At 32.2% G+C, this 27,655-nt stretch overlaps 1 protein-coding gene across 1 annotated transcript in view; it reads right to left on the bottom strand.

The window, feature by feature from the left end:
• Positions 1-27,655, bottom strand: part of LOC129227346 (nephrin-like) — a 482,635-nt gene that overhangs the window by 65,599 nt on the left and 389,381 nt on the right. The window contains exons 2-4 of the mRNA XM_054861890.1: positions 18,834-19,172; positions 14,466-14,576; positions 8,031-8,234 (exon numbers count right to left, since the gene is read on the bottom strand). Coding sequence (XP_054717865.1) covers positions 8,031-8,234; positions 14,466-14,576; positions 18,834-19,172 — 654 coding nt within the window. The remainder of the gene's footprint in view (positions 1-8,030; positions 8,235-14,465; positions 14,577-18,833; positions 19,173-27,655) is intronic.

The raw sequence follows: 27,655 nt of genomic DNA, 5'->3' as shown, positions 1-27,655 counted from the left end.
ATCAGCAGTTTATGCTTTAGGAAACAGCTGAGCTGAACAATTTGAGTCTTTCTCAATGTTAATGAACCCATTCAATCAAAACGACAAATCTTGAGAATTGTTTACATTTGGGCGTTTTAATTGATGATTATTGGTATAAGTGAACTAGGACACTTAGCTTTGCATTAGTTGCATTAAATTACTGTCATACACGGCATGACTATCAATAGGTTTTGGTACAAATCCTTCATTAGTAAAATTTATTATAACAGTAGTGTTCTCTTAACTTGCCCAATATTGTAAAATTCATAAAGACTCAAATACTGGGTTTCAACACACCGTCAACATATTAGATTTCTAATTGGTACGTTATTGTAGATCTAAACTAAGGTATTTTGTTTGGGGCATAATAAAATGTGCCCTTGCTTTGACTGCGTGGCTCATGGATAATTCAAGAGATGGCTCCTTTTACCGTCACTAAAGTCTTCAACGGAGTGCAAGTTTTACCCAACTTTCTTCTTGTACTATCTTTGATTTTGAACAAATCAATCACTATTTATAGCAATAATTTTCTTTTAGACGACTGATGATGATTTTGTTGGTAGTCGTTTTGCCCTGTTAAGTAGTATTTAATGTTTCAATTGAATATTTATGATTATCAAAAAGGAAACTACCGTGGAGTAACTCTCAAACATAATCAACTGTATTTAAGTTGAACATTTTCCTTTTTTCAGTTGCAGTTGTGTGAAACGTCCAAAAACTGCTCTTACTTCTAACACACGAAGGCGATAAAATCAAAGATATAAAGAAACAAACATAGTAGATCGAGTGATTGCCTTCTTTATTATCTAAAGCAAGAAATTACGTCTCCCCCATTAAAATGCACCGGGAAAAAATTATGTCAAAGTATTTTTTCCCTTGTTTTATTTAGTTTTGTGTTTAAATTACAGAGACTACAAGGTTAACGTACGATTAACAGAAAAATGTACCGAGAGATTGGAAATAGTTTCCAATTTATTGAGTTTCTTGACATTTGGTTAACAGATAGCAGTTTTGAACTACTTTTGGATATTGTATATAATATTAAAAGTAAGAAATTTTAAAAGGCGAGCTATTCAACGATAACTCGAGTTTAAAAAAAATGTATATATTAACATAGTGATACTTTATTAATGTACGTTTGCAAACCTTACGATGTAAAATACGAAAAGAAAATAATAGTTCAAATAAAAGCTGTCAAAATGCGTATTGAATTTACAATTGAGCAACAAGATATGTTATGAAGAAACAAGTGTGAGGTATAAAATATTTCTTTCACATTCACTAAACGTAACGAGTCATGACTTTTAATGAAATTCATTTAACATACGTAACGTCATTTTTAATTTCTACACTAGTTATTTGGATAACGAGTATTTGCTTCTTTAAATCAATATTCTAACGTAACAAGCAGTATCAAAGTACTTTCTTTTTGCGGCCATAAATCAATGCTAAAGAAAGCAAACACATCCACAAATACTCTAACAGCTCATTTTCCGTAGAAATCGATCTGTTGAGTATAATTTTCTGCAGGATCTACTTAATTTTATTCAGATAATTGTACTAGAACTTTGCATCGAATCTTCAAAGAAAAAAGCTTGTTACGTCAGACAAGGTAATTATCGCTTTGGGGAAACTTTTCCGGCTCAAGTACTTGCATTTAACAAATTCTATCCACTCATCTGAGAAAGAAGATCATAGGTTATATTTTGTACTATTTGAATAACTTAGTTTATCGTCTTTTGAAAATTAGTGAATGAATTTTTAATGCTTAATTTTTCAATAATTTATAATCTGGTTTGCATCGGCAATATTTCCGATTTGACTAGAAAGTAATTTATGATGATGATGTGAAGTGCATAAGGTAGTGTTCATTTTAGTTCTCTTTTTCCAACTTGTATATTTATATGCAGTGTTACATTATGTTTCCCTTCAAAGTAATATTAAAAATTGGGAGGAGTTACTTTTTGATTCACTGATGTGCAAGAGGTACAAGAACATAATAATTACCGATGAGAAGTGTACATTCTAAAGATAAAAATAAGATAACTATATATTTAAAGAAAATTAAAATTGCTTGCAAGGGTTTTAAAATTACTATGAAATACGAACTTTAGTCTATTCATAGGGGTAGTCTTTTGAATTCTACATTTTTTTACACTTTGTGCAGAATAAATTTGTCTGTCAGAATTTTTTTTATTAATATGCATTAAAAAGTCGAACTCGCAAACAGAACTAATTTGCAGATGTTTTAGATAAATATAAGAAACATAGAAAGGGTGTTTTTTTTTTTTTTTTTTACTGAATTGATAAAATGAGGAAAAGTCAGTTTTGTTTGTGATAAAGACTTATGATGTAATATGATAATTAACATCTCAAGCAAATGTAGCAAAAATAGATATTTGCATCACTTTGGTAGTAAAAGATAAATTCGTAGTATCAGAGAAGCTACAAGACAGACACGACAGTGAAAAATCCAGACGTTGGTGAACGCCAAAACAATTATTTGAATGTTGAGGGATTTTGAATGTGAGTTGATTTTTCTTTGATTAATATTTATTTGATTTTATCGGGATTCAATGAGTATTACTGCCTTTTTAGTGCTCTAAAGGACCGATACAATTTCAAAAATAAGTTCTAGTCACCGTGATTTGTACATACATGTGTCGTTTTTAGCTCTTTAATCTAAAAGAATTTTCAAAAAAAGAATTTTACTTTAAACTTAATTCTGTCTTCACATAAAGCTATTTCCGTAAGATGTTTTAATACTTTTTGATATCATAAAAACTTGTGAAACCATTCTTTACGTTAGGGGTTTTTTTTTTAAATCGGCTTAGATGTTAGTTGTTAGCACCGTAGTACTTTCGTATGATTATTTCTTTTGTGCAATATTTAAAAGTAATTCATGTTGAATTTCTTCAAAACTGTAATCAGTAAAATGTAAGTTTGAAACCAAAATTTCGGCCTAGACACGAAATTCATACACTAAAATCATTTCTGTAAACATACAGCAAAATACACCGAGAGTTAAACTATGTAAGTACACAAATAAAAAATTTCACGCTAAATACATAGCTCCTGGAAATCATTTATCAGGAGAATGACGTAACATACACTGTAAAAAAATTCCGAAACGGTACTGAGTATTTCCGTGTAACGTGTCGGGATTTCAATGGTTTTTATCCACTTTCTGGAAATATCACGTATCATTGTTAAAAAGTTTCCTGAATGACTACAAGTTGCAGGCATGCGCACATCTCACTGAGGTGAAAAATATTTTTAGCTCCCAGATAAAAGATTAACTTAGTGTATTTATAAAGTGATTCGGCTTCGATTCAATTACGGCTCGTCCATGCTGATAAGCTACCAGAGGGAGCGAATAAGTATGGACTCCGCTGCTCTGCAAGAATTGCAGGCGAGTAAAATTCTCGATACTTGCTAGCAATTCTGGATTAGCTTTGGCTATGTTTGCAATACTGCTTACAGAACTTTCTTAATAAATTAAGAAGAGACCTAGGTATCTACTAAAGTTTCTCGAAAGTTCCAGAGACACGACTGGCTTCAAACGGGAAGATTTCTGAATTTTTAAGGAGGCTTCCGAGATTATTTCAAGAAGGTTTCTGAATATTGGCGGTAAACGTTCCTGGTTTTTGTAAAATATGTTACTGGCAGAGATTGGGCATATCAGCTGCCCATTATTTTCCAGGAACGTTTCTGAATCGTTTTTACAGTGTAATAGAGAACAAGAAACGTAAAACCTTCAGACTTTAAAAAATAAAAAAAAGCTTACAGAGAACTAAATCAAAAGTATTTAAAAGAATTTTTATAAATACAAATTTTCAGCGGAATACTTTTAATTTTCAGAAAAAAAAAGAACCAATATGTTAAATAGCTTACATTGTTATGCATTTTATTGGACATTGTACTGAAAATAAATATTACTAATATTTTGGAAATATTTGTGAGATATAACATTGCTAATCCATTAAAAATGATGTCAATAAAAGTTAAAAACTATTTTAGTTCTTTCAATTATTGATCAGATGGGACAACCGCCGTGGCAGAGAAATCTGAAATAAAAATCTCCTCAATGCAATTCATACATTTAAACCTATTTTTAAAACTGCAAGTTGATGGTTTAAAAATGCTTCTTTAATTCTTTCCCAAAAGTTTCAGATGCTCAAGCATTCATTTGCAGAAAATTAGAAAATAAAATATCAGTTAAAAATTAGATAAAAAGTTGCTTTAGGCTCGTTAAGGCTAATTTTATTTAATTGCATTTCTGACATTGTCTTTAAAAGAAACAAAATTACAGAGTAATTACGAATATAAAGCAACGAAAGTATTAGAACTGAAAGTTTTGTTTATTCATTCAAACATTGTTTGTAACGATACATCACTTTGAGAAAACTTAAAGGAAAAAATATTGAAAATTAATTGCTTAAGGCCTGCACCCTAGAAAAGTTTCACAAATTCATTTAAGCTTTCCTCATTAGCCAACGACAAAAATGTTGTGGAAGAGAAGTGTGTTTGGTTGCCAAGAAATAAATGGTGGAGTCAGATACAATTTTAATTATATTAGATGTTTTATGCAACGTTTTAAGCAATGATGGTAATAATAACAATAAATATTTCTTCAGATTTGTTTATTTCTTTAAACTCCAAGTAGTGATGATATGCTAAATTAAAATATATTACAATTTTGCTATATGTACAAATTTATGCTTATACACTGTTTTGGATTTTTTTATTTTTATTACACAAGTTTTTCCTAAATATGAAATAAGTATGAAACATACAAGCAGGAAATAAAATTTTAAATTAATTTTAAGCAATTTCAGGAACTTAGCTTCACAAAAATCATCATAATTTTTGTGCAAAACACACAAAGTAAGTCTTGTGATATTTATACTTAAATTGTAATGAACAGCAATACACGGTGGACAAAATTAAGGACGAATTTGGAAAACAATCATATTAGAAGAACGAAGATGCTGATTGGTTATCTGCAAATAGTATCCAGACTAGGGTGACTTGCAGTAGGATATGCCAATGTACGCAACTAGACATGACTGGGAAGGGTGGGAGAAGTATAAAGTATGCTGGCGGTTTAAAATGAGCATTTCTAGAAAAACAATTGCACTGCGTATATCTATTTGAAAGACTTCCATAGCTGTAGCAGTTTACATTATCCATCAATCCATCTCTTAGATGCCAGCTGGACGACTTTAACTGAGGTCGAATAATTGGAAAGATTGAGAAATGTTGAAGTGCGACAAGTGTGGCCGCAGAGTGTTGAATTTCTTACAGCATACTGATACAACACTGGAACGCATTTCAAACTACAATAACTCCTGACTGACGGTTTAGCAGTGATCGTCCACAAATAACCACGGTAGCAAAAGGCTGACAGTTTGTCCTACAAACAAGACAGAACAGGCACCAGACATCAGAAAAAATCACAACACATATAAAAAAGTTTACTATACAACATATATAGCGTTTCATCGGGTTTATGAGACTGTATAGTATAAGTCTGGTTGCACGATGACCTGTATGGCGTGTACCTTTAACACGTGCACATTAAAGAATGCGTTTGCTGCGGCGCTGAGAGCACAATAAGTGGACAACTAATTGGTGAAGCAGAATTATCTTCACGGATGAGATCATCTTTAGTCTGAGTAGTGATTCTCGATGCATACACATCAACAGAAAGAGAGCCTGAGGTAAACAATAACGCTTCCGACATTTTTCGAAAGGAATCGGCACGGAAGTCACGGAGTTTTCGTTTGGAGAGGCATCTTTTTGGTAATCGCACAAGCTTTTACATTTTCAAAGGCGATTCAAAGACTTAAACTGGTAGCATTGTAACATTGTATCGAGGTTCTTCTCTATTATGTGCGTCTTTTTAAAGATACAATGGATTCTCAGTTATTTTTTATGGAAAAAAACTCCCCACTGTATCTCATAATTGCTCTTAAAGAACTGTTGGAGAGTGAAGATACGAGTTTTTTTATCGCCTGGTATGGTTGGCAAGATCTTTGGATCAAAATCCTCACGAGTATACATGTAACTTTAAGGGAAATCACTGAGGTAATGTACAGCCAGTTTTTAAATTAGCGGTTGGTGATTAAGAGGTATGGGAAGTAATGCATCAACATTTTAATGACAACCTTATGCTCTGCATGGTCAGACGATGGGAATCCTACTAAGTAGCCATTGAAGACCATATCTTACATTAAAGACTGATTGTTTTTTGCTGGACACCTGTAGTATGCAAGTTTTGGCTATCAAACGCATTGTGCTTCATATGTACTATTTTTAAATAAAGATCTTTTCTGTACGTTTAATTTGGTTTTCGGAAGTGTTGATTACATTGCTCTTGTTCTTGCGAATTTGAGATCATATGGTATTATCTATGTTGACTTGGAAATATTTTGGCCAATGTCATAATGAGAAAGCGCCCTTGCCTTTAATTTCTTACACACCAGAGCTCGTGGCATAAATTATATTATGTTGCCTACTTGCTACAGACAAATACTGTAAAATATTCCATTTAAGACCTATTTTTCAAGTAACATATTTTTCTAAACCTCTTTAAAACTAGAAATTTGTATTAACACTAGTTAGCTATCTTAAAAGTTCCATTTATTTTTACTATAAAGTATTTTTACTCTTCTTTAAAAGAGGATTTAAAATAATCCTTTCATATCTTTTATGCACATGTAGTGGCATCATAGACCACAGAGAAAAAATTTTTTTTTCACGAAATTGATGTTTTGGGGAACTAGTAAATTAAGGTCCTAATTTGTGGAGTTGAAGTCTATGCCGAACAGCCTTCCAAAAATTAATTTATAGAAAAAAAAGTAATGATTTCCTGAAGTATGTTAACAGCTTATACAATGCTACAAAGTGTATTATTGAAACGTGTCAAAATAAGCTTTATAGTGGATTAGAAACGGTTGCTTTATTGCTTACGTTGAATACATCTTAAGAAGTTTGACAAAACAAATTAATCAGTTTAAAAATAAATAAACTATTTTTAATTGGTATATTTTAAAGTAACCTCTTTCTGCTTTCCAGGATGAGATCAACCCGATAAAAATAATATGTTTACGTTTTACGAGGCACAGGAAAGAGTTTTGCAAACGAGGAAGTGATAAGCAAAAGGACGTCAGTGACAAAATTAAAAATTTGTACATAACCAGGACAAACAGTTGGTGCAACTCTCCTCTGTCTTGGGGCAAGAGATGGTACTAGTAGCCTTGGTAGGAGCTTCTGTATAGCATGATTTAGAAAAAAAATCCATGAATGCCTGCTTAGGATCTGAACCTTAAACGCGATTTATTTGAAACTTTAATTAGTCCACTTACATCCCTTTGCTTCTCATTGCCTCAAATGATGAGAACCTCAGGAGAATTTATCATCTTTAATTAATTGACAAGAAACAATGAAAATTTAAAAAGCTGAATATTTTTCTAATAAAAAAAGTTTTGAGCCATGAAGTTTTGAGCCACGTATTTGAGGCAATTTTTTCCTTGTAAGTACATATTATTAATGATGATTCGACCTTGTAACAGCTTGAATGGGAAATAGCGATCTCGAAACATTACTTTGAAATAATGAAACATGATTTTTTTTTGCCGAAATATGTGCTGAATAATTTTGGTTTTTATACGTTGTGTAAATTGCTGTTATTTATAAAACTTTTAGCAAAAGATACCCTCGTAAACCTTTTGTCAGTTATTAGGCGTGATACCACGCTTCTGACTGCTTAAAGGCTTCTTTTTTTATATTTCTTCTTTCTATTTTTCTTTCTTTTTAAGAAACATAAATAATGTATTTATTTTTTGTAGAACAATAGAACAATATGAGTAGAAACCATTAGTATAAAAAGTAAAAAGGGACGGGAAAGCGAATAACATGTTACTGTCCTTCCTTGTAACTCATCAGTTTGACTATGAATTGCCAAATTGATAACAGATGTACGCATTAAAATCTTGAATACTTACGGTTCAAGTCGAGGGTGACGGAATTGGCCACTGGCACAGTTAAGTTGTTGTTCGCAGCTTGGCAAGTGAAGATGGCCGAGAGGTCGGCGCGCCGAAGCCTGACCAGCGTCATGTCGTTCCGTACACTTCCCTGCGTGGTGATGTGATAGCTGTCATCCAGAAGAACCGAGTCGCGCCACCACGTCACCGAGGGGGTTGGGGAACCTGTACAGAACATGTTTAAATGATTCTTAATAGAATTTAATATTTGTAATAATAAACATGTAAGATCATTGAACAATTCGTAAAAGAATTGTAATTCACGTTCTTTTGTTTTTTATTACTATACATCAGCTATTCTCAACCTGTAGTCCGGTGGACAGGAAGCAACCGCCTAAAAAATTAACCTTATTTTTTCGAGATTATTGCTCATTTACGATAAATAATTGAAAAATAATTGAAAAAAAAAAAAAAACCTTGAAAAAGGAAGAAAAATTAAAAAAGGGTAAAATTATACAAAAAAAAAAAAAAAAAAAAAATCGCACGGATTCACTTTAGAAACATAACACTAAAGAATTAATGAAGGGCTCGGGGAAGAAATGTGATAAGCCACAAGGAGTGTTTTTTTTAATCAAAATTTTTGTTTCTCATAGCATAACTGAAATTTAAATAAGCATGACAATGGATTATGTCATCTGGAGAAAAGCATATCTGGTTTTAGTATTGCAGATATTATAGAACGTATAATATCTTTGAAAAAGTCTTCAAATACATTTTATAAGTTGGAAATTGGTCTACTGAAAAATTCACATGATGTAGCTTATCACATTTTTACCCCGAGACCTTCAAATGTTGACCTCTAAGAATTAAATATTATTTTTGCTGTAGGTAATATGTTTCTGCTATAGACAATGCGTAAAATATTTCATGCAATATTTTACCACTATATGCAGCCAAATCAATTAAGGGCGAACAAAAACGGATATTTATATATTAACATTTTTTTGGAAAGTAATTTGATTCTTGGTTTTATGTATTTTAACGCAAATGAAGAGACGTACTTAAAATAAACATTCAGATTTATTTAGGGATGTTGAATGTGGTGAAAAAAAAATATACGCAAATGAGCGAACTGAGTGAAAGTGAAGTAAAGTAAATTGAATGAATTTTTTTGAAGGGGGTCAAGGAAAAAAGAACAACGAGGAAAACATCATCTCGCCATCTTAGCAGTGAACGTGTTGAACGACTTTACCAGTCTTTATTCCAGTTTTTACCTTTTTATGTTTTATTGAAGTTTTACCTTTTTATTATACTTAAAAATCAAATGTTAAAATGAGGATTGATTCGTGTGCCGGAGTTACGAAACTTGCGTAAATTTTATAATTATCGTGTTGCAACGAAATGCGATACCGAATGTTATTTGAAAGTCTTTTTTTCACGTTTTACAATAACAGGAAAGTAATTTCTAACACCTGCTCTGGTTTACAGGGAATATTCCTTTTCAAAGGAAAAATGAGTGTATTTAATTTACTAAATAAATGTAGAATAAAAATCGCTTTATTATATAAACTTCTGTATTAATGTGCGTTACTTTTTTGGATGAATAAGCATATCTGCAGTTTATGATCTACTAAAGACTGATTAATCCCCTTTCCTGTACAAAATACTTTGAATTTAATCTTTAGCCTCGTCTAATATGCAACATCTTTAAAATAACTGCAAATCAAGTGGAAAATATATTATGCACTATAAACATTTCCAAAATCGTTTTTTAATTTTCAAAAACATTTGCATAGCGCCAAAGTTTCTGCTAAATTAAGAATTTATGTTAGTTTTTTGAATGAATAAGCATATCTGCAGTTTATGATCTATTAAGGACTGAGTAATCCCATATCCTACACCAAATGCTTTGAATTTAATCCCAAGTCTCGTCTAATAGGCAAGATCTTTAAAATAACTGCACCTTAAATGGGAAATATTTTATGCACTATAAACATTTCCAAAATTATTTTTCTTTTTGTAAAACATTTGCACAGTTCCAAAGTTTCTGCTAAATTAAGAATTAAAAGAAACCGGAGATAGTTCGAAAACCAATATGACTTCGGTCCAATTTATTTTATTCTTGCTCAAATCTCCAATCGCAATTAACTTCTGTCCTCATAATTTCAAAAGGTAGCACGCTAACCCAAAATACATTATTTTCTCTAACGGGGAAAAGTGAGATAAGAGCGGCGATTAAATAGACAAGTGAATACATTTCCCCCCTTTTTACTTTTTTGAACATCACATTAGATATTCACACGAAATGGATCCGAACTTTTAAATGGGGATGGTGGAGCGGTTAATTAAAGACATAAAACTTTGGAGTAATAGTTCGGTAGTTCGTAAATGAAATTTCTTCCAGAGATAGGGTTTTATGTTACGGTATCTCTTTCACAATAATTATAGAGCAATCGAATCCGGGATATCATTTCTTTTAAGCATATTTCTATTTCAAATTTTTAATCAAATATCTTCTCTTTTGTTCCTTTATTCGAATTAAAATGTCTGCTTCGTCAGTAATTTCCTCTTTTGTGATTAAATCAAGCCGGCGTATCGTATCAGTGATGAATATCATTTATGCAAAAAGTTTTGCAGTATTGCGGGAATAGTGCAAATGCAGACATACATGCTTTTAGTGTTTTTTCTTTTTTTTTTGAATCTTTGTCTAAAAGTATTAAACTATATAAACACAGATTTAGGGGGGATACTGTGAATGAATTTCTGATTCAAAGTAGATAATTCAAAATTGTTTTGAAATTTGAAGTTCAATTTGGAAGCGTTAAAAGCAGATATAGTAGAAAACAAATTATTTTTATTCTTACAGAAATGAGATAGAAAAACGAATTCATTTTGGTGGTAATTAAAAATTGTAAGCTTTGTTCAATTACACGTTGAAACCACATTATTGAATTTAAAAGATAAGATTAGGAATTTCACAATGGTAAACTGCATACTAATATACATTGATTTTTGCCTTGTTTCTGGAAATGCGCTCGTAAGGCACAATATGTTGGCAAATATTGATGAACCAGCGATGCCTTCACGACTTTTCCCGTTGTAGAAAATTAAAAGGTCATTTGGTTCGCCTGAATTTTTACAAATATTGGATGATGAATTTCTAGCCAATATGCTATGTTAATTTGCTCTCCCTTGTTATGGTAATTTGCTCGTCCCCGTTATGGTAATTTTCTCGCTCATGTTGTAATAAGTTGCTTAGTAAAATGTTCTTAAAATTGGAATAGAAAAAGAACAAAATTGAGTTTTCAAAAAATCGCTTCGAGGTGCACATCTTCATACTACAAACTAATTTAGTACCAAAATTCATGAAAATCGCCCAAACGATTTAAGCGCTATACAGAGATCTAGACGGAGATTAGGACAGATATCCCGACACACATCCATATATCCAGATAAACTTGAAGCTTTATTATAGGTAAAGATATCCGAGCACACTGGACTTTTTGCGTTTGACTTAAAAATACGTATTTAACAATGCCTTGTTCCTTTAAATACTAGTGAGGTGAAATTATTCAGAAAATATTGATTAATAAGTTCATCATTTTTGAAGGCAAGTAACGCGATAAGGCATGAACTTCCAATTTATCTCTCATTGCCAAGCACACTGGACGTTATTTCATATTGTCTACGTTTCCTGTTATTTCTTTTCTATGGATTGAATGGGTCAATTCGCAAACATCTTGAATTTATCAACTCCCCTTATTTTTTTGGACTTCAACCTCCAACCCTGATTAGAGAAAAAATATATTTGAAACTAATTACAGTAAAACCTGTGAAGTTGACCACCTTTGTAAGTTGACCACCTGTGTAAGTTGACCGCTTTTTTCAGGCACGGAATTAGCCCTTATCATATAAATCAACCTCTGTAAGTTGACCACCTGTTTAAGTTGACCACTAAAGTAGTGCACTGCAAGTGGTCAACTAACACAGGTTTCACTGTACTACAAACACAAACTTCTAGTCTGAATGAAGTGTTATTAATGTGGTGCAAAAACTCTGAATTAGACGATTCTGGATTCCATAGAGATTTTTATTTATACATTGTGCAAATGAGAATCATTATAAAAAAAGACAGCTGAAAATAACCTCCCCGAATAATTAACGGACCATTGTCGATTCCTCTACGCACTATCTTTAGGACTATATTGTTAATGAAAGAGATGTAAAGTTAATGATTTTGTAATACTCTGTCATTAGTTTCTAACGCGTTAAGGATTACATAAATAATCGAATGCAACGTTTTCGAAACACCAGTGAAACATACTTTTGGCAAACATGTTATTAACGTTAATAATAGTTTTCAATCATACAAATTATGAGTATCTGATTAAAGTCATACAAATACAAAAATGGTCTTATTGTTTTCTTTGGAAAATTTTGAATCGATCGGTACCTAGCTCGACTCCTGATTTACAGCGATTCTCGAGTAGATCAATCTTCAGACGGACAAACCTCTGATGACACGCAATTTTATCAGGGAGCCTTCGGGCGGGCAGACGGACGCGAACAGATTTTAATAGCATAGTTATTTATTTTTTAAGCAAACTAAGCTTTAAATAAGAATGTGAGACCAAGCATTTTCTCGATAAATCGATGGGCTTTCTATAAAAGGCTTTAAAACATAGTTTCGTTTTATAACAACGCTTCCATTTATACCATTGAAGCGGAAAGTTACATTTTTATTTTGTTGTATGAACCGTAATATTAGTAAAGATAATATCTGTTTTGGGAATTAAGGGAAGAACATCAGGCACAAGATAAAAAAGCTGTTTATTTTTATAAATATATAATAAAGTAGTTGTGCTTTCATGGTTGGAAATCGGATCTGGGGGAGTGTGTCTACATTAAACAATACATATTTTCTCTTCTTTAATAAGATATTTATTTAGTTTAGTTTTTAAGACATGCATTGAGATGCTAACAAGTTTTTTTTTTTTTTTTTTTTTTTTTTTTTTTTTTTTTTAAACCTGGCGACAAGCGATATGATATAAAAATATTTGTTTATGTTCCTTCCATATGAAAGGTAGTTTTATGCTGGTGAACAACTTCTTTCTAATATCATTATTATCAGTCAGAGGGTCTAATTTTTAATACAGACTGAAAGTTAATTATTTAATAATTATAGAAAGTAAGAATAAATTTGAAAACTTTTATTTCTTATGAATCATTTCATAAGATGTGGTAAAATGGGTCAAAGACTGAGCTTAGCTAAGTGTTGCATTATAGCTTAGTAGCTATGCTACTATAAGCTCTTAGTGTTAATGCTCTATGGTTGCATTACGCTGATTCTTTTTTACTCTGAGGTAACGTTTGTCAAAGATTAATGCTGTATATATTTTGTAAACAAATGACAGAACAAAGCTTTTTGACATTTTTTATAATTTTAGGAAGTACTTTTATTTCTAAAGTCAATATCTTTTACAATTTACTATCTTTGTGTAGTTAAGAAGAAAAAAATGACCAAAAAGGTTGAAAACCGTAGACATTATTCGTTTATGTAATAGATAAAACCATATGAATATTTTTTTGCATTTGTATCACTAAATGTAAAACCAAGGTACATTTATTTCACTGTATTCTAATTTCAAAAACAATATTTACACGGTTTTATTTTATTTTTTTATTTTTAATGTACTCTAATTTCTCAACTAGACCCACTTCACCCAATCTTGCGGGAAAGTGGGGCTATCAAAACATGATTTTTTAAATTTTTGTTAGTTTTTTTTCAAGAAAATTTAGTTTTTGAAATCCCCATCGATCCTTATTTGACCGAATACTATTTCCAAAATATATAAAAACATATATTTCGAATTATTACATCTACTGGGAAAACATATTTATGCATTTTCATTTATAAGAATCTCTCAAGTTTAATGATAGTTGGACAGTTCCACGGATAACTGACTGATATTTTAAGAGCAAAACTGTATTTTGCTACATAAAACGCAAAATATACGTTGTGAAAACTATCTTTTAACTTGGATTATTGTATTTTTTAAGCTGAATTTTAATGGTATAATTTCGTGAAATACATTCTTAATGATTTTAAAGAAAAATATCAAAAGCATGGTGTAACTGACTGACATGCTACTTTTTAAAATGTCAGTCAATTCCCGTGTTGTTAACAATTTTTTAAAAAAATCAACCAAAATGTATTTTGATAATTCAATAAACCATTAAATTCGGCTTAAAAAGTACAATATTCCAGGAGAAAATATCGTTTTCACAACGTATATTTGGCGTTAAACATTACGAAATACTTACTGTTTTACTCTAAAATGTCATTCAGATGCCCGTTTAATTGCCCAGTTTTAAATTAAAATGAAAAATGTACAATATTTTCCACTTACTGAGTGAAAAAATAATACAATTCGGTGCAAGACCAAATGAACGTACCTCCTTCCGCTTCACAAATAAGCGTGACATTGGAACCCTCGTCTACTGGTCCTATAGTTTCATCGATCCTCTGTCCTCGTTCATCTATAATATTCACCTCCCTGGGAGGAACTGCAAAAATACAAACAGTACATAAATAAAATGTCTCATCATTGAGTAATTTAACGATCTGATGTGCACATGACTTCCTTTTACTCCAATTTAATGTCATTTCCCCAGTACTGGCAATTTTAATGTGATTCAATAATTTACTCTCTAAATATCACCAACAGTGGTCAAATTGAAACAGATTTAGAAAAAAAAAAAATCGCCAAATTTGTCGCCAAGTTGGCATCAAAACTTGGCGACCAAAAGACTGGCGATGTGTCGCCAAGTGTCCGCAAAATTATAACACCACTTGAGTTTACATCGAAATTAACAATGATTTCCCCCTAAAAAGGGGCAAAAGACCCCTTTAGAAACACCCGAATGCAACCAAAAGAGGAGTTGCACAGCTAGACCCCACTAGGAGTCTACGTTCCAAATTTCAATTTTCTAGGACTTATCATTCTTGAGTTATATGACATACATACGCACGTACCCACTTACGCATTTCCGCACATACATACATACAGACGTCACGAGAAAATTCGTTGTAATTCCCTCGGGAATCGTCATTACGGATATTTCGCTTGTCTATACGTTCTTAGGCACTTATCCACGTGTGGTCGAGTCACAAAAGAACTCAATATTCATTCGGGGATGGGCAAAATGGAAATTAAGGTCGATTTTAGAGTGAATTTTTTTCGTGAATACAATACCTCCTTTTTTGTAAAAGGAAGTATAAATAATGGTGGGGATTTATACTGCAACCAATTTGGAAGTAATGGTTTTAGTTTTATCTCGTGACACTAGAACGGAAAAGAATGTAGTGAAGTTTTTTTCTTGACCGTTAGATGTCACTTCGTGTTGTTATATATGTCCCACTTTATATTTATCGAATAAATTATTCAGTTAGTCAAAATGGCGATCAAGGGGGGAGGTTACTTCATGATTGCCCCCTTAGATTACCAGACATAACATCATGTGATTTTACTTTCGGGATTCTGCAAAGAATGCCGTGCTTACACCAGTCTTCCCCGCGTATCTCGACGAACTTTGAAATCGGAAGCTGCAGCAGCACCTGCTTATGTTGCTGCGAACGGTCCTTTTTAGAAATTGAATTCGTATGTGACGTATTTCAAGTGTCAGAATATTTCAGATAGTCAAAGTGGCGGTCAGTTGGAGGTCAATATATGACTGTCATTGTAGGTTACCAGACCCAGAATTGGGGTATTTTTATCAGTGGGATTCTGCGTTTGGGATAATGTAGAAGATCTTGTGTTTATACCCACCTTTGCTTCTAATCTAGGCGAAATGAAATATTTATTGCTGCAGCAGCTGTTTCTGTGGTAGCTATTGCCACTATATAAGGGGAGCTGACTCATGAAATATTTTGGTTCCAAATTGTCGTTACAAAATAAGTAATTGCACAAAAGCCTCGTTGCAGAAAACTGGCGTCCAAGCTTTAGATGTGTTGTTTGATTGATGTTTGATTATTTTATTCTGTAAATGAAGAAGATATAGTTTAAGCGAAAAGAAACTAAAAAAGGTGTAAAAATGATGTTCTGTACAGTAAACATTTGCCGATACATTTTTGTTGAATTTGTGAACTAAGTTCATTTCTAGATTTTCCTTCAGTGACATTTTACTCAAATTATCATCAATTGTATTACGACATAGCCACAAGCTAATACTAGAGCGTATTTATAAATACTAGAAACAAGGTTGAATCTAAAGCTGACTCGAAACCAAAACATTAAATAAGTCAGCCTGTCCTTTTCAAGGGATTCTAGTGGCAGCGTACATCCTACCAAGTTTATAGCAATAGTTTGAATACGTATGTGATGTCGTTTAAGCGTCAGAAGTTACACTGTAAAAAAATTCCGAAACGTTCCTGAGTGTTTCCGTGTAACGTTTAGGGATTTCAGTGGTTTTTATCCACTTCCTAGAAATATCAAGTATCATTGTCAAAAAGTTTCCTGAATTGCTACAAGTTGTCCAAATGCAGACTTCACTCTGTTGTAAAAAACATTTTTAGCTCCCAGTTTAAAGATTAACTAAGAGTATTTATAAGGTATATTGGCTTCCATTTGATTACGGCTCGTCCATATTGATTAAACTCCCGAAGGGAGCAAATAAGTATGGACTACGTAGTTTGGTAAGAATTGCAATCAAGCGAGGTGCTTAATACAAGCAATTCTGGCTTAGCTTTGTCCGTTTTTGCAACTGATTTGATTAATCGGGAAGGTGCTAAGCTGTTATATTACCACTACCTAAGATTACTCTGAAGTTCTGGAGACACGACTGGCTTTAAATGGAAAGGCTTCTAAGTTGTTTAGGAAGGTTACTGAATTTTAGCGGAAAACGTTCCTGGTTTTTGCGAGATATGTTACTGGCAGAAATTGGACACATCAGCTCCTATTATTTTGCAGGAACGTTTCTGAATCGTTTTTACAGTGTATGTACATCGAACACCTCTAAAATGTTTTTTGTATGAAAAAAATTGTTTTTGCACCATTTTTATCCTGTGAATTGTACACGTTTGAATTCCAACTATTATTTTTGAACCACCCCGTAATACGACGTTTGCATAAATTCACACTGCCAAGTAATCCTTCTTACCGAAGGCTCTTTCATAGAGACGTCCCACGCTCGATTTTCGAACTCAATTACTTAACTAATTCCTGTAGTACTGATATAAAATGTTAAAGCTTTGAACCGAAAGACGTAATTGTTAAGCTCTATAAATAAATTATTTTTGATTGGATAACTAGATACGTTTAAACTAATAAATGAGTGAAATGATTCAAGAGTATGCTGGTTTCAGCAACTGTCAAAACTAAGGAATCTTGGCCGAAGGCTTTCTGTCTACGTCATTAAATTACTCAAATGTGTAATTTAATTAACTCGCTTAGGTGTTGTGAATCGCTTGGAGATTTGTCGCCATTTATTTCGTCGTTAAAATACATCTAATCCAGAAGATCTGAAGTTGTTCATTAATCTTTGATATAAATGTGTGTTATTTGATTTAAGCAATATTTGTTTATCTTGTATCATATAAATATAAAGATTTGCAATAATAAGATTAAATCAGCTGGATTTAATAAATTCTTATTTTGAACTGAGTTTGTTTGAAAGTCAAACTTGTTGTGTCGTACATTATGCGCACGTTTTACGACGTGCGTTTAAACTCTTATTTTCACAATGAGGTAAGCTTTTCTAATCTAAAATCACATCAATAATAATTTAATTCTGAAAAATATAATACATTGAACAAGTACTACAACAGATAAAATGCGTACATGGTGCATACTCATTCAATTTTTTTTTTTTTATCCTTTAATCTTTGTATCTTGCTGCATTTATTAGGATTTTAGAACATAAAATGAAGAATAAAAGAACAAACATTCTTTTAATCAATGACATTTTCTGAGACAGAGCGAGCAAAAAACTTAATTAGTCCCACTTGCCTTATATAAGACAGCTAATACGTTAAAGATATTAAGATCGTCATCAAACAAATCTATGGTATCTAACTAAAAGCTTCTGGCTACTTTTTTTGTAAAAAGCCTTTGGATGTTTGCGAAGATTTTTTCTCTTTTCTTCGGAAATTCTATTTGACTTCTCCCACTTATTCGATTTTATTTTTTATCCCAATTCTCTTTTCTTCTAACTGACATTCTGAACTTCCCTTCATGTCATTTCAGTAGTTTTAATTATTTTAATTATGTACTTTTTTTGGAGTTATTTTGAATTTTAAAAACATTTTAATGCAACAGTTTAATACGTACTTTGGGATTTAATTAAATTATTCCATAACAAAAGTTTTTTCTAAAAGTTGCAAATGAATTTCATCATTTGGAAAAAAAAATAATAACTTAGTTTTTAGATTAATTTCTAAGCTTAATTATTTTTGCTGTTTTCAAATAAGTTTTTACATTAAAGTTTTTAATCATTCTACTGTATGTGTTACATAAGAATAGTGTCCGAATGTAGACCATTTGGCTATGTTTAACATTTCATAGTGTATGTGTGTCAAGAATGGTAAGAGTTTGCAGCAGTACTTTTTACCGCCAACATTTCATACCTCCGCCCTGTTTTTCAGATTTAATAAAACCTTTTGATACATTTAAAAGAGGGAGGAAATTTGAAGTGTTGACAAACCTGGGGATAAACCGAAATTTCAGGAGAACTTTCTGCAGCAATTTTCCGTAAAATTTCAGAAAAATTATTTAACTGCTAGTGTATCAAAAAATGGTAACAGTTTCCAGCAGTATAATTATTTACCTATAACTTTAAGCTCGTAAGTGTAGCTGAGCGTCCTAAACTTCCTGAACTCTACTCTGCACCTGTAAATCCCTTCGTCGTCCCCCCGGACCGGGTCTATCGTCAGGCCGGGCATCTTGACGTGGGTGTCGAAGTGCATGCGCCTGCCCAACTTGGAACTGGGGAAGTGTTTGGACTTCTCGAGGGGTGTCTTTCTGGCGTCCAGGGTGTATATGGGCACGCGCATGTCTCCTTTGTACCAGAGTACCAGGGTGACCACGTCATCGCTGGCCGGAGCGCTGATGTTGCAAGGGAGGGAGATGCGTCCACCTGCTACCGCGTAGAATTCGTGCACAGTTTCTGGAAAAAAATAGAACACGTTTCGTTAGCATATTTCATTTCAAACACATATTTGTATTTAATTTTATTTATGTAATGTAATTAGTATGTACCCTGAATGCTTAAAAATTGCAATTTTTCAGTAATTAAATTTTTTTAATTGAAAATATTCAAATCAAGAACTTTTAAGTGGCTCCAAATTCATGTTTGCATGTAGTTTAAAAGTAACTGAATTTAAATTCTACTGGGACAGGAATGCATTAAAATGTAGGGGAATGTGGAGCAAAGTGAAATAGTTAAAATGATTAAACTTTTTTAAAATGAGTAAATCGAAAATTTGTTTTGAAAATTACAGTATATTAGGAAAGAACATTGTATTTGATAATAAAACTTGTATTGAAATAGTTCTATTTATTTTTAGCAGTTAATTTGCACTTAAAAAAATGGAAAACGTTCACTTTTTTTTTAATGGTGCGAAGTGAAAAATAAAATATTTTTCTGATGAGATATTTTTTATTCAATTGTAAAAAATATTTTTGATAAAATAAATCAGTAAATAAAAGGATGAATGACTAAACGAAAAGTTATTGAAACAATAAACAAATAATTAAGTAAATAACTTAAAACCCATTCAAGACACCCATTTTGAGAACCTTTGATTAAGATAATTTCTTTATCAAGTAATGAAGATATCATTTTAAAATTCTTTTAAATTCTATGATAGAGAATCAAACTTCATTGGTGTTTTTGTAAAAAAGGTTTAAAAATTGACGTCTTTTTATTAAAAAAATGAAATTTTAAATTAAAGTTCTTGATTTGTGGAAAATTAATTCCCTAAAAATAATTAATGCGAATGCAGGAAATTAGAAACATGGAATATGAAGCTTTATTTGGCTTTTTTTTTTTTAATCACAACAAACAGGGATCAAGAAAAAGGAGTTTTACAAGAGTTTATTTAATGAAGTCCCAAATTGACTCGGCGGGTTCTGATTAATAGGGCAAGTCCATGCTAGTGGTGTTGATCCTCACCCATTTTGCATAAATGAACTTTACAAGAGTTTATTTAATGAAGTCCCAAATTGACTTGGCGGGTTCTGATTAACAGGGCAAGTCCATGCTAGTGGTGTTGATCCTCACCCATTTTGCACAAATGAACTTTTCTCTCTGTATTTTTTCCTGTTGAAATCATTGTAAGAACTATTTTGTTGTCCAAGAGCAGGTGCTTTTATCAAAACAAGTGACATTCCATTCGTTCAGAGGAAAGTTATGGACGAACTGAGTTGCCAGTCCTCCCCAAAGAGGATGATGCACCTCTCTAAATTTCTACACAGAGCAAGAAAGAAATTCTCCACAATGAGATCAGAAATCCCTTTAAATTTATACCCCACATCCTAAGAATTTTAGTAGCTCAGCAAGTGCCATGCGTCTCTCCCCCTTGAGGGCACACCTGAAGTAAATACAATAAAGTTTAGGTCAGCGGCTTTCAATGACGGAGGTTGAATTTCAGTTGAGAAATTTCTTTACTTTTTTGTAAAATAAAAAATGCCGTTAGAATTTTTGACTTTGCCTCAAGCTTCAAACAATATGGAAATAATATATTTTTCAAGAAGATGAGTTTAGATTAACTTCTTTGTGAACCGCCAGATTCTGTTCAAACTTCCTATTGTTAGTACGGAATCCAAAATGCGTTTTATAAAATATCTTAAGAACTCATTTCTAAACTTAATGTGCTTTATCTTCCAGCGGAAGCATCGGGAATTTGGGGGGGGGGGGGGGGGGGGTGAAACATCCCTCTGGCATTGCTCCCATCTTAGAATATTAGCTATCATTAAGATAATTAAAGAATTGACCTTTTTAATCATCTGAATCGGCACAATGATTTCAATCTTTGTTACATTTGTATACCATTTTATCCTTTTTTGAAATAGACTTATAATTAAATTAGTTTTTTCCCAGAAAAGTGTTAACATGAATTATTACTTATTCATGCTTATTAACCCGTATGAATAGTTAGTTCGCATATTTATATTTGACATTTAGCAACAGAATACTTTTTTTACAGATGTTGAACTTGTTTTTTTTTACATTGGAACACACGACGGTCTTCTGCACCGTGGTCTTGGGTTCTTACCCGCGGTGGACAGTCGGTGGGCTTTCAAGATGCAGAAAATCGTCTGCACCAATGTCGTATAATAATGCGGCATGTAAAAGATCTCTTGGAAATTCGTTTGGCATCGCAAGCCCACTGCAAAATTGAACCCCTGGTGCAGTTTCGCATTTCGGAGTGCTCTGGTTCCCCCCATCTGGTGGGAAAATCTGCACAAAATTATCTGTGCCATTTACAGTCGAGAAAATGGTGGCACATGAAAGATTCGATCCCGTATCCGGGTTTTGTACCAGGTCTGAAAAGGGCTAAATAGCTTAACGCAGCTTTATTAGAGAGAAAAAAATTTTGGGACGCTTTGTAACAAGTATTAGTATTGAAAATATTAAATAACAGGTTCAAAGCATAACAATGTTACGTTTAATGTTACTTTCAATGACATAATCAGATTTGGTCCTAGATTATTGTTTCATGCTTAAGGTGTCGGGGACACAAAATTCGTCAGATTTTGATTTTTTTTATCATATAAAAAAATCTCAGCTTTTCCTATGCTTAAAAGGACTTTTGAATCTTGTTGCTATCTTAATTAGAATGAAATATATAATTATTTTTGTTGCATGCATTTATCTAATGTTATATTCACTTTAAACGCGTTTTTCTTCGTAATGCAATATTTTTTCGATTTTTCTGCATTCGAACTCTTATAAGTCAAGAACTGATTAAGATAAAGTAATGCAATTTGGAGCATATCTTTTTCAAACAGTTTACTTAAATTTTTATTAGGCAAATTTGAAAAAAAAAACGTTTGCTTCAAAAAATATGATTTAAAAAAAGTATTTTTGAACATTTTGAAATATTTCGTCAAAGAATTTCTATTTTTTTAAAATTAATGTTTTTTAAATCGCCGAATAAAAATTAAAGCTTAGATAATTGGGCATATTTTTTTGAAAAATATTTGAAAATTGACCAAGAATACTTTGAGTTTTAGCGATGTAAAACAACTAAATTAAAATTAGAAAAAAAATGTTATGATTTTACTTATTAAATAGATGGTGAATCAGTGCAAAAAATTTCCAAACTCTAAACTATTTAATTATTTTTTTTTCAAAATGTGCCCGGACCCCCTTAAGGCATAGTTTCAATTTCAAATTAAACGTTGTACCTGCATTTTGTTATGCCCCGTGTGAAATTTTACCATTCAAGAACTTACAACTGCTTAAAACATTTTATTTCATGCATTGTTTGCCATAAAACGTAACGTCCACAATGCTCGTAAAATGATGAATAGCTCTCTCACCCACAAAAATGGGGAGGGGAAAAAAGGAATGTATGAAGAAACACATTTGTCAACATTTTTCATTGCTGACAAATTCCGTTTTTACTGAATTCATTCTACTTCCTGCCCCTTCCAATATATTTCGCTCCATTCCGGGGTTTACGAATGAAAGTTGTCAAAAAAGCTGTCAGTAGAGCAAAAATGTATTTAAAGGTACACCGAGACAAACAGTAAGGAAAAAGGAAAGCTTTCAAGATCCCTCAAATCATGTCAAGGCGTAAAAATATTTTATTCTATTAAAAATAGAAAGAGACAAAGAAGAGTTTTCCGATTGAAAGACTAGTTTCTGTATGATCAACATAATATATAAATTATATGTACATACATACATACATCTGTGCGGTCATGTGTGTGTGTGTGTGTGTGTGTGCATGTCTAGCACATTGATAGAAAATAACATAGCCAAGCTATAATTTTTTTCTATGAAAACTCAAACTCTAAGTTAATAGTATATTTAATCTGCAATTATACAAAAATACTTTAGCCTAATAAACCCTCCTCCGTCCGGTTTTTTTTTTTTCATATGTGTGAAATCGTAGTTTTTTTAGATTCACTTTTTTAATACCTATTACAGTGACAGATATCGGACTATTTGAATGAAATTAGTATCTGCGTTTTTCAATGATAAAAAAAGTAATGTAATTTTCGTGTCTTATTGTGCTGACTCTATCCCTATTTTTCGAAGCGAATGAGTAAATTTTTTATAAAAAATAGTATAAATATTCGTTGTGAAGAGTTGTTTTATATTAAGTAGTAACTATTTTTAAGGTTTTAAAATATTCTCCTATCTTTACTAACAATAAAGCTAAAAGTCTGACTGGATCTCTGTCTGTCAGCATCTCTGTGACGTGCATAGCGCCTAGACCGTTCGGCCGATTTTCATGAAATTTGGCACAAAATTAGTTTGTCGCATGGGAATGTGCACCTGAAAGCGATATTTTGAAAATTCGATTTTAATCTTTTTCTATTCCAATTTCAAGAACATTTTCCCGAGCAAAATTATCAAAAGATGGACATGTAAATTATCAAGTTATCATAACGTTGAATCGTAACATGGGCAACCCAATTGGCAAGAAATTCATCATACATTATTAGTAAATATAAAGGAGAATCAAAAGACCTTTTAATTTTTTACTACGGGCAAAGCTGTGCGGGTGCCACTAGTCATAGAATAAAATTTCCGCAATGTTTATGATTCAATTCAAAAAGAGACAGCTGTTGAGGAGTAAGTTTTACTAAGCTTAAATAGTATAAACTAGTCGATCCCTGCGGAACTTCGCACTGTGCTTCGAATCGTTTCACAAGGCATTTCGCTCTTTAAAAATTTCAAAGAACATTATGAAGAAGAAACGAAAAAATTAAACGGAACAGAGTAAGCGCACAAAAGAAGGCATGTAATTTGAAGACATCAGTAACAAAACCTCGTTAAATAAATAGGTTGTGATAATTTGATCATCGCTCACCTTTTGGTTGTACGTATTTTCAATGCAAACATAAATATCATTAAAAGTGTGGCTGAGTGACTCGTGAAAAAGCAGTAATTTTGCATGTGAAAAAACAGGTTGTGGCAAATACAGTAATGCCCATGTGAGGATCTGACGGGGAAAAAAAGAAACATTATAGAGATATTTATTGGCACGGATTCGAACTGACGCCATTCTGATTAAAAGCACAACACTCCAACAAACCTAGCAATTGCGCCTTCCTTTTCGAAAGCTATTCATTGAAGGAATGCGTAATAAAAAACAGCAAAAATGCTTTTTACCGAAAAAAAAATAATATCATGCGTCTATGTTTTGTCATTATCCAGCATGATACGATTTAAAAGTATTCGTAAAACATGGAATTGGATTAAAGAATGAGGAAGATATAGCGATTGAAAGAAACATTCTAGAGAAGTAATAAATTCGATTGAAAATTATTTTTTAAATTTTTCAATTATTGAACAATTTCCCATATCAGGCTGCTTTAACCGTTACGGCCTAAATGCCCGCACACGTTTTCCTTTAATCGAACACTTAAAATTCAAAATCAATCCAGTTGAACTGGAGTCCGTTTTTTAAGTGTAATTTTTCGAACACAGACAGAATTTTTTTTTTTTTCAGCCGAATGCAGAGAAGTAGAAAATGATTTCTTAATAATGAAGTTGATAATAATTTTAAAGTTTTATATCGTATTCGAATAAATAATTAAAGGTTTACTGGGTGAAACTCGTAGTTTTAATTTGGCATAGTATTTTTTCATTTGTACAAAAGGTCGAACACTGCTATTAGAAGAATCTACATTTCAGCATACAATGAAAATGTTTTTTTTGCACAAAAACGATTTCCTTGAGATAAATCTAATAATTTTTTATGCTTACATTATGCTACGTGGTCTGCACGGAGTCAAAGCTTTAAAAAAAAAAAAAGAAAAAAAAATCGAAACACCAAATAGCATTCCCACTGCATTTATTTCATTACGTGTGTTATCTGTTGTATGTTATGAGTACATGTAATGCGTAATAATAATGTAAATTTGCTATTATCTCGGACAGCCCGAGCTATCCCGAAGTTCAGATAGTTTATAGCCGAACGCTCTACCGAAAAAAAACTTATCAATTTAACCGAACAACTAAGTACAGTGCTTTTAAGCTTTGTTTTTTCAAACACAGGTTTTTTTTTTCTTGCCAAAAGCGACAAAAAAAATTGGAAAAGTGTATTTGAACTTTGCTTTAAAAAAATCTGCATAAGAACTACAGATTGCAGCAAGGTTTTGTAACAGCAATTGGCGTTTCAGAAAACTTGATTTTTAGACCGAAAGTCTATTTTTGTCATTAGCCAGCACAATAAGTTTTAAAATGGGAGGGGGGATTTCTTCAAGAGATAAGAAAGATCACGCATATGGACAGTAAAATAATCCACAGAAATAATCTTCTATATATATAAAAATGGATGTATGTTTTTGGGTGTGTGGGTATGTGTGTATGTTCCTTATACAAATCCACAGTTTTCGTCGATTTCTTCTCAATTTGGCACAAAGGTAAATTGTTGCTCAGGAATTCATATAGGCGGGTTTTTGAAATTTTAAAAACACCCAAATGGGTCTAATTTCATATTTTGAGTCATAAAATTACTCTTTTCTGCACGAAATAATTTTTGTATAGTTATGAATTTAGTCTAAATGAAAAGCCCGTAAAAAACTGCCCTAGATGAAGTTTCTTCAAAGATTGACTTTACTCGTTAAATTTGTGTACCTTGGTTCAAAGCAAATGAAAACGGTTATCAAGATTTAACCACCAGGAGCTATTTTAAGTGCAATCAACACAAAACGTATCCTAAACGATGGCCGTCAATGCCGTTTACCGATAAGCGTTGAAGCATGTTTGGCGAGAAAGTCGTGGATATAATCAATGATGCTGTACATCGTTTCTTAAACTGCGACCTACGAGGCCCCAGTGATCCATTGATGCTGCTCATGGTGCTACTTAATTTGAATGCAACCGTTTAATTATAATTTTTAAATATTGTTTAATTATAAAATCCACAACAGTAAGGCTTAGTGTAATTTTTGATCAGTGTTTATCCCGTTAATAGCGGGAAAATACTAACATGAGTAAGGTAAAAGTATTGCATTCAATATTGACGTACAACCTTCGAGTGTTTCAACATTAGACTACTTTTATTAAAATCACATGTATTTTATCCTTAAAACAGAAATTTTATTAAATGTTCTATGATCCTTATCAAACCAATTTGCAATTTGTAAATTTTCTTTATACTATTGCTTGATTTACGTCGAATCTTTAAGTAATTCGGTTCAACTATATCGGTATTTGTGAACCTTGCTTCAAAGCAAATGAAAATGGTTAGCAACATATAACCACCAGGAGATATATTAAATGCAATCAACACAAAAAGTATTCTCAACAATGGATGTTGATGTCGATGAGCGACAAACGTATAGCATGTTTGACAAGAAAGCCGAACGAAAGAAAAATGCTGGCTTTCAGTAGTTCTTAAATTGCATCCTGCAAAGACACAGGTATGCATCGAAATCACCATCGGTGCTTCTTTTTCAATTTCCTTGCGCATTTCGCTAATAAGTTTTCAAGTAATAATACCGTAACAATAAACGAAATTTTGATCTGCATTTTCTATACATAAACAGCACAGAAAATAACAAAATGAGATAGGTATTATCGAAGTACAATCATCAACAGTTTTACAATTAGAATACTAAATTTATATTAAAACGACATCATTGCATCGGAAATATAATTTAGTACTGTATTATCCTTAAACAAATCAATATGTATATGTTATTTATACTATTCCATGATTTACTTAATTCAGTTCACCTAAGTTTCATAGAAATCGCTCCAGGTTATCAGAGACCAGGGGTAAAATTACTAATATGGCTAATGAATTGCAAAATAATCATTTTTGTGCATAGTTGAGTAGATTGAATTTATCTTTCAAGGGGGAGGGGGATAGTCATAGGGTTCATTACATGTACATAAACTATCATACTGGGATTGCAAATATGTGGTAGAGTAAAAGGCTGTGCACCTTTAGACTCGAAACCACACGAAAATTTAATGCGGCGGAATTCATAGTTTTAGAAGGGTAAAAGTTTAAAGTTTGAAAAATGTAAAGAAATATTAATTTACATTTAAACTTTTAAAATGCATAAAATGTCTCCATTTTTTACGTAAACAAATTTCTTTATCGTTTAAAATTTTATATTACTTTAGCGCTCGAAGCAATAGTACACCTGAAGGAGCATCTTCGCTGACTAGCAATAATTTTAAGCCAGTTAGCGGGTATGAGGCAACTTTTGACACGAAGAGATTGCTACTGAAATGGACATGATGAAATATTACGGCACATTCTAAAGTTTTTCGTTTTAGTCTTCATTGTGAAATTAGTTGAGCGAAGCTCCATTTCCAGTTACAAGACTCTTAGTTCGATAACTTTTATTGTAAACAATCGAAAAATATTACTGTTTGTAACTACCACTAAGTAATTCAACCGTCATTGAAAAAATGCTGTTAGATAAAAATGGATTCGTATCAGTGTTATA

The sequence above is a fragment of the Uloborus diversus genome, chromosome 8, assembly GCF_026930045.1.
Source record: "Uloborus diversus isolate 005 chromosome 8, Udiv.v.3.1, whole genome shotgun sequence".
Taxonomy (NCBI): domain Eukaryota; kingdom Metazoa; phylum Arthropoda; class Arachnida; order Araneae; family Uloboridae; genus Uloborus; species Uloborus diversus.
This window is presented reverse-complemented; position numbering and strand designations above follow the sequence as displayed.